The 14233-nt window shown below is 32.7% G+C and overlaps 2 protein-coding genes across 2 annotated transcripts; both read left to right on the top strand.

The window, feature by feature from the left end:
• Window positions 1-614: 614 nt before the first annotated feature.
• Window positions 615-10768, top strand: LOC122597474. Its single transcript, XM_043770063.1, has 17 exons — window positions 615-1038; window positions 1396-1503; window positions 1899-1994; window positions 2523-2615; window positions 2712-2797; window positions 2892-3271; window positions 3562-3654; window positions 3748-3856; window positions 4033-4163; window positions 7246-7535; window positions 7606-7713; window positions 8608-8882; window positions 8981-9220; window positions 9365-9483; window positions 9594-9689; window positions 10405-10510; window positions 10610-10768. The coding sequence occupies exons 1-17, from the start codon at window positions 627-629 to the stop codon at window positions 10751-10753; spliced, it is 2886 nt and encodes a 961-aa protein (XP_043625998.1). The 5' UTR covers window positions 615-626; the 3' UTR covers window positions 10754-10768.
• A 1178-nt stretch (window positions 10769-11946) lies between these two features.
• Window positions 11947-13201, top strand: LOC122596693 (putative uncharacterized protein DDB_G0290989). The gene has a single exon (XM_043769313.1). The coding sequence runs from the start codon at window positions 12052-12054 to the stop codon at window positions 13033-13035; it is 984 nt and encodes a 327-aa protein (XP_043625248.1). The 5' UTR covers window positions 11947-12051; the 3' UTR covers window positions 13036-13201.
• Window positions 13202-14233: the final 1032 nt, after the last annotated feature.

Here is a 14233-nt window from a genome sequence, read left to right on the forward strand (position 1 = left end):
AATTAATTGGTTTGTCCAGTAATAATTTTTGAATTAGATGCATGTATGTAGTCTAATTTATAATGTGACGGTTTCTGAGACGTCTTAAGAATAATTTACAGCTTCTCGATCGATTCCGGATCTTCCATCATTTTTTAACCGTACAACACCAACCATGTTCTATATAATAATATGAAACATGTTTGGTGGTGTATACATGGTTAAGCATTGTATACCCTAGATTTTTATCAATCATATACCCGTGTAAGTTAACGAGCATGGTATCCGCGCAATGCGGCGGCGAACCATCGATGACAGTGGTGGCGGCATCTATTGGTGTAGGTAAAAAGTAAAAGTATCTTATTTAAAGGGGTTAGTAGAGATATTTTATAATATAATGGACTAATGGTGTAATTTGATATAAAAAGTTTATGGTGATTTAATTCATTAAGGGTATTATGGTCAATTCGCATGTCCCATTTATGTAAACTTTCAACATAGGGGTTATAATTTCAACATAGAAGTTATAATTTTTATATAGTAGTATAGAAGTATAGATATATTATGTTTTACTAACTTTTGTCTATAAATATGCTATATATATAGTGTTTAATATTTAGCCACTCAAGTCATAGGACATTGAGCAAATGGAGAGGAGACACTCTTTGTTTGTTACAAAACTCAAACTTCTTTTACTCCTTATTGTATCAATGACATTGTGCAAATGTGAAGCTCATGGTTCACGGATCAACCAAGCTGAAACCTTGATGTCCTTCCGGCGTTCAAAACACCGTGCTCAAGTCAACAACTTCGTCGAAAACTGGGTCAATGATCTGGGCTTCAATGACATGAAAACCAACAACAATGAGAAGAAAATGGAAGATGATTACATACAAGGAGGGCTTCCTGGTCAGCCATCATCAAAAGAGATGATGATGTTTAAGCAATATTCTGGATATATTAATGTTGATAGAATTAATGGTAGAAACCTTTTCTACTACTTTGTTGAAGCTCTTAATGAACCATCTTCTAAACCACTTGTTCTTTGGCTTAATGGAGGTACATTTGCTTTTTTCTTTAATATGTTCATGTGTTATATAGTACGTGTGTTTTTTTTGTTTCTTATACTCAACTAAAAACATAACAATAATGCAGTAATTGATATATTTTTTTAGACGGTAATATTTGAAACTCAAACTAAAAAAAGACTTATTGAGTTAGATTTTTGTGAGAAAATGACATGCTTGTTCCGAATTGTGGTGCAAATTTGGACTTATTATTAACATTATTTGGGTTTCATTTTTAGTTTTGCTAGTAATTTTGTTAGTATTTTCCAACATTTCATATAAGTTAAGTTCAAACATGCAAAAACACATTTTGTCACTTTCAATTGACAACTTATCATAACGATCACAGGGCCAGGATGTTCGTCACTCGGGGTTGGTGCCATGCTCGAGATTGGACCATTTGGTGTTAACCCTGATGGCAAAACACTCTACTCGCGAAGATTTTCATGGAACAAAGGTTCAATTCCCATCAATGAAGTTGTATATAAGGCTATCTCCAATGGGGTGCCCTTAGGTGCCCTTGGATATCCTTTGCCGTTGAAGCTTGTCCAAAACTAAGGATTTTTTGAAGGATGCCCTTACCTAAGGGCATGCCCTTGCTTGTTCTTACCTAATATATTTTTGTTTTTAGTGGAGGTAAAAGGATATATAAGGATATGTAAGGATGTTTGTATAAATGCAGATAAAATTATAAGATTTGAAGGATTTCTAAAGATGTATAAAGATTTGTAAGGATATGATGTGGCAGCTCAAGAACACCTCTAGCATTGAAGATAGCCTAAGATATAATTGTATGAGTTAAGGTTTACATATGTATGTTTTTGATGACATACTTTATATATAATTATGCAGTTGCAAATATATTGTTTTTGGAGTCACCAGCAGGGGTTGGATTTTCTTACTCCAACACAACAAGTGATTATGACTTATCTGGAGATAAAAGGACTGGTATGTCTCTCTTTCATCATTAGATACATATCCCCCTTTCTTGTATAAAGATATTGAAAGCAAGTTAACTATGACCCCAATGGGCCACTAACTATAGTTGACAAACCCATATATGTAGGGTAACTACCAGTCAATTATCAAAATAAGTTTGTGTGGAAGTGGAACCCAATAGCTTTGAACTTTTGGTTCCATTTAGATAGAAATTATAATTGACTAATGTGTGAAATTTGTTAAATTAACTGGTTTTGTTAGTATAATAACATGTTTTTTTCAACCTTTTGCTGGTTTGATTGTTTCACTTGTCAAAATATATAGTTGTTACATTGCACTTAACTCGTTAAAGATTTGATGTATGGTTATTGATGTATGGCTCTAAAAGATAAACAAAGTGTAATGGGAGATGCATTAAGTCATTAACAACACTTTATGACACATAAAGTTATAATTCATATGATTTGTATGTGTATAGAATATAGATATGTTTTGGGTCATCTAACTAACAGTGTTTTTGGTTCAAATTTATAACAGCTGAAGACTCGTATGTTTTCTTGATAAATTGGTTCAGAAGATTCCCACATTTCAAGAACAATGACTTTTACATAATCGGAGAAAGTTATGCAGGTATGGATACATATTCAATAATACAAGGTTAAATATAAATACGTGTCAATGCGTTTCAAAAATATATGAAGCATGTATGAATATGTGTTGTTACAGGGTTTTATATCCCGGAACTAGCTGATGTAATCACAAAGAAAAATGTGGAGGGCCACTCTTCTTCAATCAACTTCAAGGGTATTATGGTAAATACCTTACATCGTTGCGGTTCTATGATGTTAACAAATATATCCTACTTGGTATAACATTTATTCTTTTCCATTTTGGCACATTTTATAGATTGGCAATGGAATAATGAATACTGATACAGATGATAAAGGATTTAACGATTATCTATGGAGTCATGCCTTGATTTCGGATGAAACATATAGGAAATTGACACAAAATTGTAGTAATGCGAATACTAGTGACTATTGTACAAGCTTAGAGGAAGAGTTAGGAGAGGAAATTGGGAATATAGATTTTTACAACATATATGGCCCGACTTGTATGTCATTGCCTGATGGAGTAATGGTAAGGAACAAGGGTCGTCATAGAAGATCCAGTGGGCTGGATCCATGTGAAGGAGAGTATGTTGAAAACTATCTCAATCTTCCACATGTTCAGAAAGCTTTTCATGCTAATGTCACCAAATTATCTTATCCGTGGGAGACTTGCAGGTTAGATTTAATTTATGCTTCTTGGCAATGAATTTGTTCTGTAAAGACAATTTCAAAACTGAAACTAATTGAAACTCGACTAGTGACTATTGTAAAGACACTTTCCATTTTTACCCAACAAGCAACCCAACCCAACCCTTGCTAACTCCGGTTTGGGCCAAAAACCACTTAGCCGCAAGCGTTCAGATTAACTTGTTGTTTGGGCTAAATTAACCTATCTAGCTTTATCCAAAAGCGGGTTCATTTCTCTTTTTTGTTATTGATATGACGATCTATTTATCTTGTTGCAGCAAACTAATTGTCAAGTGGAAGGATAGCCCCTCAACTATGTTTCCCATATACAAAAGGCTAATTTCCTCAGGTCTTCAAATACTCCTTTACAGGTATGCTTTAGCTTATTTAGACAAATGACTTTTTTAAGAAATGATGTAATGGAGTGCAATCAGATAATCAATAACATGGAATATGTTTTACAGTGGCGATGTTGATGCTGTTGTTCCAGTCTCGGGCACACGCTATTCTATTGATGCCATGAATCTTAAAGTGATCAAACCATGGCGATTATGGACCGACGCTACCAAACAAGTAATGTTTCTTGTCAGGAAATATTTTATATCATTATAACAAGGCTTAAGTTTTATAAAAAAGAAGCATTCAGGATTATAGATATAAACCTCCCCTAATTTCGGTATGTTTAAATATATCAAGCAAACTAAACATCGGATTTTGTTTTAATACATGTATTTATAATATTATTATAGGTGGCTGGGTACAAAGTTGTATACGATGGATTAACGTTTGCAACAGTTCGCGGTGCTGGTCATGAAGTACCTCGTTTTCAACCACGCCAAGCCTTTGCTTTACTGAAGATGTTCTTGGCAAATCGCCATTAATTGAAAATACAACATTGAATAGCTGGCCCTCAAACTACATGATCGATTTGAACATCAACATAGAGAATTCAATGTTGTTACCTATTTGTTGTTGATCCCATTTTCATTCCAAGAATTAAAAGTGATATTCAATTCCCTCATATAATTTGTATCGCAATTACTATTCTTTCTTATGAACGACCAACAAATTAATGTTAAAGCCCACGATTGTCTGGGGTGACCCAATGGCAAAAAGCCCAACCCGACCCAGTTGTACTAAATTACATGAAAATCCCTTTAAAGGCCCAGTTAAGATCCAAACCTCTGCTCTCACCTAGAGGTGCACAAACAAACCGGTTAACCAAACCAATTCGAAAGTTAACCATAATCGTAACCGGTTAGTAACCGATACAGTACAAACCGATTATAGGTTAGGAAAAACCGCCGGTTAGTAATCGATTTGCACCTTTCAAAACCAAAAACCGATTCCTAATCAGTTAACCGATAATCGGTTTTTATTTTTAGTTTTAACCGGTTAATCGATTAATTATATATAATTGGGATTGTTTTCTATTTTATACTTACCACTCACCACTTACTGGGTGATATATATATATATACATCGAGATATAAAAAGAAAAATGAAGTCACATACATCTGGAAAGAAATAAAAAAACATCAGAGACCAGAGAAAGAAAACCCCTAGTCATATATGTATATATATACATCGATGTATGTGGCGGCCATGAGGGGTAGATGATGATGAAGGGAAATGGTGTTATCAGTGGTGTTTGTGGGTAGATCCGGACGGAACAACTTGTTTTATGTTGAAAAAGAAAACCCCTTTTGGCTTATATATTATTGATAGTGGGCGGTTAAAAAATAACCTATTAGGTTAACCGGTATCGGTTAACCGGTTATTATTAACCGAAACTGATTACACCGGTTATAGTTTTTAAAACCCAAACCGGTTATTAACCGGTACCAGTTAACCGTAATCGGTTTTTTTTTTTTTTTTTTATAAAAGTAACCGGAATCGGTTACTAAAAAAAATAACTGGAACCGGTTAACTTGTATTTGCACCTCTACAAGTCATGGATAATGTGCTCTTTTCGGTTTGTCTCTTATTATCAAAAGTCAAAACAATTTAAATAAAAATGAAATATATCACCATAACATATAAATTAGACATGTAAATTTTCTTAAAAATCATTACATCAATAATATTGGTGTATTTGGGCTTTGCTTGAAGTATTCTATAAATGGGCCTTTATTTTTGTAATGCATGTTAAGGCTATTTCCAATGGAGGCGCCTTTAGGTACCTTTGGATATTCTTTGCCGTTGAAGCTTGTCCAAAACTAAGGATTTTTTGAAGGATGTCATTACCTAAGGACATGCCCTTACTTGTTTTTACTTAATATATTTTTGTTTTTAGTTGGAAGTAAAAGGATATGTAAGGATGTCTGTATGGTTGGTGATAAAATTATAGGATTTGAAGGATTTATAAGGATGTATAAGGAGAGGAATGATCATAGTTGTCGACTCGTATATCTCGACTCGAAATCTGATTTTTCGACTCGTGACTCGAAACGTGACTCGAATCGTAAGAGTTAGGATATTTGAAAATATGGAATTTTTATAATTATGTGCAAGTATTTATTGTAGACATATTGTAATGTGTTAATGTATTAAGCTAAAAATAAAAAATACTATTAAAAAAATTATAAAAATTATTTTGTGACTCGTGACTCGGAACATGACTCGGACCGACTCGCACCACAAAACATAAGTCATGTTACGAGTCTGGATTAAAGCGAGTCATCCCATCGAGTCACCTCGTTTACCCTTTGTTTTGACTCGACTCGTGACTCGTACGAGTTTGACAACTATGGGAATGATATTTAAGAACCCACAAATAAAAAATAACTTAAGAACCATTCTGGACTACACATTTTTTTTCTCTTTCTCTCTTTTCAATTAAATGATAAAATTCACCAAAATCATTCAAAATGCTTTATCTCACAAACCGTCAATCGTTATACGAAACAAAAAGCATGGGTTGTCTTAAAATTTCGTCCTCTTTCATTAGAGATCTAATTCGATATACTTTTGACGACTTTTTAATTTTCGTTTTTCTTCCTCTTGTACTTGTGTACCTACACATGTGTAGGATCATTGTTTTCACATGTAGCTTAGTAATTGAACATATGTACACAATAATGAAGGTTAAGGGTGGAGCCCGTCAATCCATGGCGGAACCCGTCAGTCCATGGCAGAGCCATAACGGCTAAGGGCAGAGTCTGTTAGGTAGATTGTCCATTACCGGTTACCCCCTATGACCTATCACCCCCACCAGCTTTGGTTTATGAATATCCTTTAGGGCGAAGCCCGCTCCGAATCATAATTTTTGTTCAACCTACACATGTGTAAGTTATGTGTAAGTACCAAAAAGGAAAAACGAAATTAAAAAGTCGTCAAAAGTATATCGAATTGGATCTCTGATAAAAAAGGACGAAATTTTAAGACTACCCATGTTTTTTATTTCGTCTAACGATTTACGGTTTGTGAGATAAAACATTTTGAATGATTTGAGTGAGTTTTATTATTTAATTGAAGAGAGAGAAACAGAGAAAGAATGTGTGTTCTAAAATGGTTCTTGAGTTTTTTTTTTTTTTATGAGTTCTCAAAATAACTCACCTATGTATAAAAATTTGTAAGGATATAATTTGGTAGCTAAAGGACGTCTAAGGACGTCTTTAGGATTGGAGATAGTCTAAATAATAAAAAAACGTCTGTTAGTATTGCCGTTGTAAAAAATTATAGTCACATGATACGTCAAGCTGGTCAAAATTGGTCATGCTTTTTCTCATTTGGAACCAAAATGATATCAGCAATTACAAACAAAGACAAAAGCAAAGGTGGCAACAAGGCCTAAAATGTACTATAAAAATGAGTTTGCCAGTTTACAATGTTGATCGGTTTAGCATTTAGCAAGAGCTTTTAGTTTAACAAATCGAGTTTATAGGCATATCAATCACTATGAAGGCCACTTATATGATTACGGTTCAAGTTTGTCTCTTAATCTTCATTCATTGTGTTAGTTCTCAATATGATCCTCTTTCAAAATTCCTAGAGGTTCAAAGTTATAAGATGATGAGTGCCAATCAAGATTTGATTGTCGATGATTTTCCTGTTCTTATAGGCTCTCAACCTGGGTTGAAGAAGGCTGACAAGATATCAAGCTTACCAGGACAACCAAAAACCTCAAAATTTAATCACTATTCAGGTTATGTGACAGTTGACCCATATCATGGCAGAGCTCTATTTTATTATTTGGCAGAGTCTATACATACGCCGTCTAAAAAACCTCTTGTATTGTGGCTTAATGGAGGTATGCAAGTCTCAAAATTGAAATCACTATGGATTTTTTATTTTGTTTTTAATTGCTGAATTTGTCATAGGACCTGGATGTTCTTCGATTGGAGGTGGAATGATGATGGAACATGGTCCATTTCGAGTCAATAAAGATGGCAAAACGTTAACCGAAAACAAATATTCTTGGAATGGAGGTAAACCATTACTGATTCTGGTTTAAAAACTTGATTTTGTCAAAAGAGTTGTAGTTTTGTTTTGGAGGAAACATCAAAAACATCAAGGCAATGTTAAACATTTGATGGTCGGTCTTTGCAAAAACATTAAAAAAGTGTACATTCACAAAGACATATATGTGGTGTTGTATCATATTAATTAATAACGTGATTTGTGATGTACATGCATGACACTTTTGTGATGTATATATCACCTAATACACTATTTGACTGTTTGTACATGTTTTGTGAGCAAAAAAGGATAGCAATGGAAAACTTTTAAGTTAAAATAATGTCTATTAATTAGTGTCCCTTTTTCTTTCTTCCCTAATAGCCACTTTAAATAATACCAGATAAAAAGTATAAATGATGATAATAATAATAATAGTAAGTGCCATTTGTATCGTACGACTTATGTTTTCTTACCGTAATAAACGACTGACCTAATAGAATTCAGACTTCTACAATACATAATAATGTTTCACGTTTTCTCTTGGAAGAAAAACATGTTTATGACATTTTGGACCACTACGTGGTATAATTCACATGTAGGCTGTTAATTCAAGATTTAATGAATTTATTAAGTCAAATAAAAAATTGTTTAATTTTTTTTTTAATTAACAAAACATTATTCATCCATTTAGACATGTTAATTATCAATTAAACTTTCATTGTTAAAAAAGATAAAGGGAATTTTATCATATCCATTGGTGAAATTTGTTAACACCCATATATATTGTAATGTATGCTAAACGTTTTAGAAAATTGTCTATCTAGTTATTACATATTTACATTTATCGTTTATGAAAGCTCATGTAGAGGTTTTATTGTTGTATATATATTAACTTACACCATGACTGAAATTAATTTATCTAGTTGCTAATATGCTCTTCTTGGAATCGCCTGCCGGAGTTGGATTTTCATACTCCAACACATCCTCCGACTTGAAGACTACCGGAGATACAAAAACCGCAAAAGATTCATATACATTTCTAGTCAATTGGCTAGAAAGGTTCCCGGAATACAAGACTAGAGATTTCTACATCACGGGAGAGAGTTACGCCGGCCATTACATACCTCAACTAGCCGAATTGATCCTTAGAAGTAACAAGAATGGTAATCAAACCGTTATAAACCTCAAAGGGGTCGCGGTAAGTTTGATAACACATTTAACTTTTGAAAACCGAGTGTGTTTTTAGCTCTTTATTTTTCTAACATGATGAAATTGATTATCATGGTATATTTTTAGATAGGAAATGCATATATCGATATTGAAACCCAAAGAAAGGGAAGACATGACTTTTTATGGTCACATTCGATGGTTTCTGACGAAATCCATGATGGAATAGTCACAAATTGTGATTTTTCATCAAGATCGGGTTTATCTGATATTTGTAAAGGTTATATTGATCAAGAGAAGAGTTTTGTCAAGAGCATATATCCTTACGATATCTATGCTCCTTTATGTTTGAATGGAACATCTAGCGAGGTAACGTTTATTATATTTTCATATTTTAAAATATAGTCCAATTTTAAGCCCAAGTTATATACTTATTGTGTATAGACATTTTTTAAAAAGTTGTGTGTGTAAATATGAACTTTCCTCTAATCGAACATTTACTATTGTATGCAGTCATTCGGTTTTGATCCGTGCTCGTTAGACCATATTGAAAGTTACTTGAACATCCCTCAAGTCCAAAGGGCGCTTCATGCTAATCTCACCGGTCTTCCTGGATACTGGCAAGATTGCAAGTAAGAAAGTTAATTGTACAGCTAAAAATTGTCGTTTTAAAGTTTGTTTTTAGATTTAGCTGAATTGGGTTTTTACGGTTGTTCTGTTTTGTTCGGGTTTATATATATAGTGACAATTTGTTTGAACATTGGCACGATCAACCGTTTAGTATGTTACCATCCATCCAGCGGCTCATGGGTAGCGGCATTCGTTTTTGGTTGTACAGGTAACATCGACCAAATACCATTTTCGTATATATATAACACTATTACAGTATTACATTATTCTACGACTGATAAATAGCCAAATTGGATCACGACACCATGTTACAAATTGATATAAACTGAAAGTACATTTAGTCAGGCTTTCACTTTTTACAATTAACTAATTAAATTTATACTAGTTTATACTTTTTAAATCATAAATATGAATATAACAAACATGTCTTATGAAAAATAAATAAACTTTTTTTATACTTAAAAACATACATAAAGACATTATCCACTTATTATATGTTAGGTTATCCAGTAAAAAAAGCATACTTATCAATATTATTCAATATCTATTAAAATATTTTCCTTAAGAAAATGTAAAAATACGATATTTTTGTCATTATTAAACCATGTGCCACAATCACCAAAAAAAAAATCATTAATATTGGAAATAAATTTACTCGTCATTCATAAGTTATACCACTGGCGTTAGTCTTGTACTCTTGTAAATGTTTATATTTAGTTCTGGTTATGTTTTGTGACTTTGTCCAACTCTTTATTAAGAGTGCATATTTTACGGCCCTAAAGTCCGTTGGGCCAGTCATTGGGCTTATATATATATATCTATCAGACTATCACTGGTAGAAAAGTAGTATAATATATTTTCTGCCTTTTAAGTTTTAATATAAAAGACATAATCGATAATGTACAATCATTCTTTAATTGCAGTGGAGATACCGATAGCTCGGTACCAATTACAACAACCGAATACGCGATTAAGAAACTTAATACAACGATAAAGACACCATGGTACCCGTGGTACTTAAAAGGAGAGGTTAGAAACCGGCAACTACAACTTCAACTAGTACCAAATTAGTCGTGTTTGTTTTGTGTGATTGTGCACTTATAATATTTTTTGGGCTGTTTATTATAGGTTGGTGGGTACGTGGTTGGATATGAAAACTTGACGTTTGTGACGATTAGAGGGGCTGGGCACTTCGTACCAAGCTATCAACCAGCTCGTGCACTTGCACTTTTCTCGTCTTTTTTGCTTGGAAAGCCTTTACCTTCTATGTAGTTCTGTTTTGACTTTTGATATAATACAATGGTGCTTTTGGTGGTAGTTCCTGATGTATTCATGAGATTAATTTCCTTATTTATAAAAAAAGGTTAGTGTCTCTTAATTCGATGCATCCTTCTTGTTATTTGGTGCATTATTGTGTGTATTTCATAAATCACTATCATTAGACAATCTATAACAAAATTGTGGGTCAATAATGCCATGGGCTATTACTAATGGGCTCATATCACCAACACTCGTGACAAAAAACAAAAAAATCGTCAAATTTAATTAGATGGTAACATGAAAAAAAATCAAGTTTATTTTTAATGATATATAAATTTAATTGGCCAAAGAATTAACAAGGCACTTTCAAAAAGTTAAAAATAAAATGTAAGTGAGATAGGTGATTGAAAGCATGAGCATGAGGCATAATCACAAAGGAGAATGAGTACATTCATTAGGTAAAGTTGTAAAGGTAATTCAAAAGCACTAAAAAGGCCTTTCTTGTGACCATGTCTTATGGATCTTGCTTCATCGATCCTTGTAACACCTAAATGAATCCAATGATACAACTCAAAAATCACATTTTCCATCAAAGCTTTCTGTTATTTGTTTATATAATCCAAGAAAAAAAAAATCACCTTTTGCCATTCAGCTCTTCTTGTTTTCTACAATGTTTTAGCACAATCGATCAGAAGTAACTCAAGAATTTCATATCATGTTAGTAAAAAACAAAAATGAAATAGAATTTTACAAATGAATTACTACTATAATTTTACTACCAAAGACAAATAATTTTTTTTTAAACCTTCATTACATGATACTACCCGACAGATGTTTGGGTTTGGTTAATCAACATTTTTTGGGGGATAAATTTATAGTAATTCGTTATTTCAAATTCATACTCCTATATACCAAATCTTTTGAACTTCATGAGTTATAGTTTTGGCCCGCCATTTGCTCAAAATCTTTATTACTCGTATCATATATAGATCAAATGGACTTCAATTTTTCATTTATCATCAACCAAACTTGAATCCAGTCTAGTTGTTGGCTTGCATTCAATTCCGAAATTAAGATCATATATTCAAAAATTCAAATAGTATTACACACATACATACATACACATATTACATGTAAATACAAATGTCTTGACTTGGCTTGGCTAACTTGTTGTGAAGAACTTGGGGTCCACTTTCTTTCAACTCACAATATTCAAATCCTTTATGTAACATATTTACTTTGATAAATTTAGTAACATTTTCTCCAAACAACAAACACATACACAACTTCAATTCCTTTCTATATTACCTATGGAAGTACAAGTACTCTCGCCTTCACCGGCCGTCGACTTTAACTACGACAGCACGTCAACCTCTCCGTACGCCACCGCACCATCAAGCCCCCAGTCTAGCATCCCATTCACTTGGGAAGAAAAACCAGGCATTCCAAAACAAGATAATAATAATAATTATAATTATCTTGCTGACGAAGACGAATCATCAGTTGACACTGAATTCGCCTTCGGGTACTTGGAACGCCATTCGATATCCGCCGCCGACGAGTTATTCGACGGCGGTAAAATCAAACCACTAAAACCTCCCCCACGTTTACATTTCTCAAATACTAACAACGACTCACCCGTGTCCCCAAAATCGCCAAAATTGCGTTTTAAAGAACTTTCTTTATCTCCAAGAAATAAAAAAAACGATTTTGACCCTTTCTCAGAAGCATTAAAACAAACACAAAATGATCATATTCATACACTACAAAAACGTGGGCGAGAAAAAACGGTTGAAACGACGAAAAGGCGAAATACGAAAGTATCGCGATCTTTATCACCGTTAAATTATTATTCTAGAAAAAACAACAACAATAACACAACAACAATGGAACAGACGTCATCATCATCGTCACCAACGTGGTACAATAAATGGAATTTAAAGAACTTGTTATTGTTTCGAAGTGCGTCGGAAGGAAGTGTGACGTCAGCAAGAAAGCAGGGGGATTCTAAAAAATACACATTGTTGAAAAAGAATAATAATAATAATAATGATCAAACCACATCGTTTAGTTTTAGAAGTACGGATAGTAGTGGTTCTTCTTCGGTTCAAGTTTCCGCAGATAATGACGATTTTAGTACGACGAATGAGGGGACGAAAAATAAGAAGACGAGTACTGGTAGTACTAATTTGTCTTATAAATCTGCAGGGTTAATGGGTTGTTTAAGGTTCAATCAAAATGCAGGGAGTGTTCATGAGATCTCACGAGGTATTAATTCTGTTATGAAAGGATGAAGTATTATTCGATATATATGATATATATGATTCATGGTCATGTGCTATATATATCACAAAAAAAAAAACAGATTTGTTTTTTGAATCTTTGTATATCACATACATATATACAATTTTTTTGTAATGTACGTGTATGTTGTTAATGTTAACTAATATGTTGGTGTAATGTGTAATTTATGATGATTGATTGTTGTATTTTTAAGTTCAACGATCAAGATTTGTGAAATAATAAACATGTATAAAGTTCTTGTAGATTTATAAAATGCATATGCTTCATGAGTTTTTTTTTTTTTTAGCTTTGTCCTCTCAAATAAATATACACTACAAAAAAAAAAATGCATTTATTCATACTTCCTCCAAAAAAATGTGAAAAAATTTCTTAATTTATTCATGCTTAAAAATGTTTAAAAAGTATACACACATAAAAGTGTGAAAAATTTTAAAAAATTATAATTTTTTCACACTTATGTATGTGTAAAGAAAAAATTCACACCTAAAAGTGTGAACAAATGTCAAATATATTCACACTTAAAAGTGTGAAAGTCAAATTGTAACACCTAATTTCTCCACACATTCCTTGTGTGAAGAAATTTGGTGTTACAAGTTATTCCTTACACTTCTAAGTGTGAACAATTGATATAGTTTTACACACTTGGAAGTGTGAACTTTTTTTTCTCACATATATAAGTGTGAAAGATTTATGATTTTTCAAATTTCTTCACATTTTTAAATATGAATACCTTTTAAATATTTTTAAGTGCGAACAAATTAAGAAATTTCTTCACACTTTTTTAAAGTAAGTGTAAATAAATGACATTTTTGTTGTAGTGATATCGTCACGAATCACCTTTTACATGTTATGATGATAAATCATCACATACTTCTAATGAATTACACAAAAGAATCTTGCGACAATGTTTTGCCTTTTTCTAATTAACTTAATTAAAACATTAATATCCTTTTAATTCAATGAAGTTTTATGAGTCATGTTCGATTCATGAACACTCTAAACTCGTGTGGTACTTCGGGCGTCGTCCAGGATCCGAGGTCGTTTGTGTTTTACTGTTGAGGTTTCTAAAAAGTCATTGCAATCTTAATTTGTACCCAAAGTTAAAGACTGATCAAAAATGACGTTTATATATATATATAAAAGAAATTGTTGGGTTTTCCACTTTTTTCCTTCGCCATTACATGAAGT

Source organism: Erigeron canadensis, chromosome 4 (genome assembly GCF_010389155.1).
Source record: "Erigeron canadensis isolate Cc75 chromosome 4, C_canadensis_v1, whole genome shotgun sequence".
NCBI classification, from domain to species: domain Eukaryota; kingdom Viridiplantae; phylum Streptophyta; class Magnoliopsida; order Asterales; family Asteraceae; genus Erigeron; species Erigeron canadensis.

Bases quoted from the DNA above. Each gene is read 5' to 3' on its own strand.
- LOC122596693 (XM_043769313.1), top strand. From the start codon at position 12,052: ATGGAAGTACAAGTACTCTCGCCTTCACCGGCCGTCGACTTTAACTAC.
- LOC122597474 (XM_043770063.1), top strand. From the start codon at position 627: ATGGAGAGGAGACACTCTTTGTTTGTTACAAAACTCAAACTTCTTTTA. The intron at 2,798-2,891 runs GTAAATACCTTA...CACATTTTATAG, and splicing joins TCAACTTCAAGGGTATTATG to ATTGGCAATGGAATAATGAA. The intron at 9,221-9,364 runs GTAACGTTTATT...TATTGTATGCAG, and splicing joins TGAATGGAACATCTAGCGAG to TCATTCGGTTTTGATCCGTG.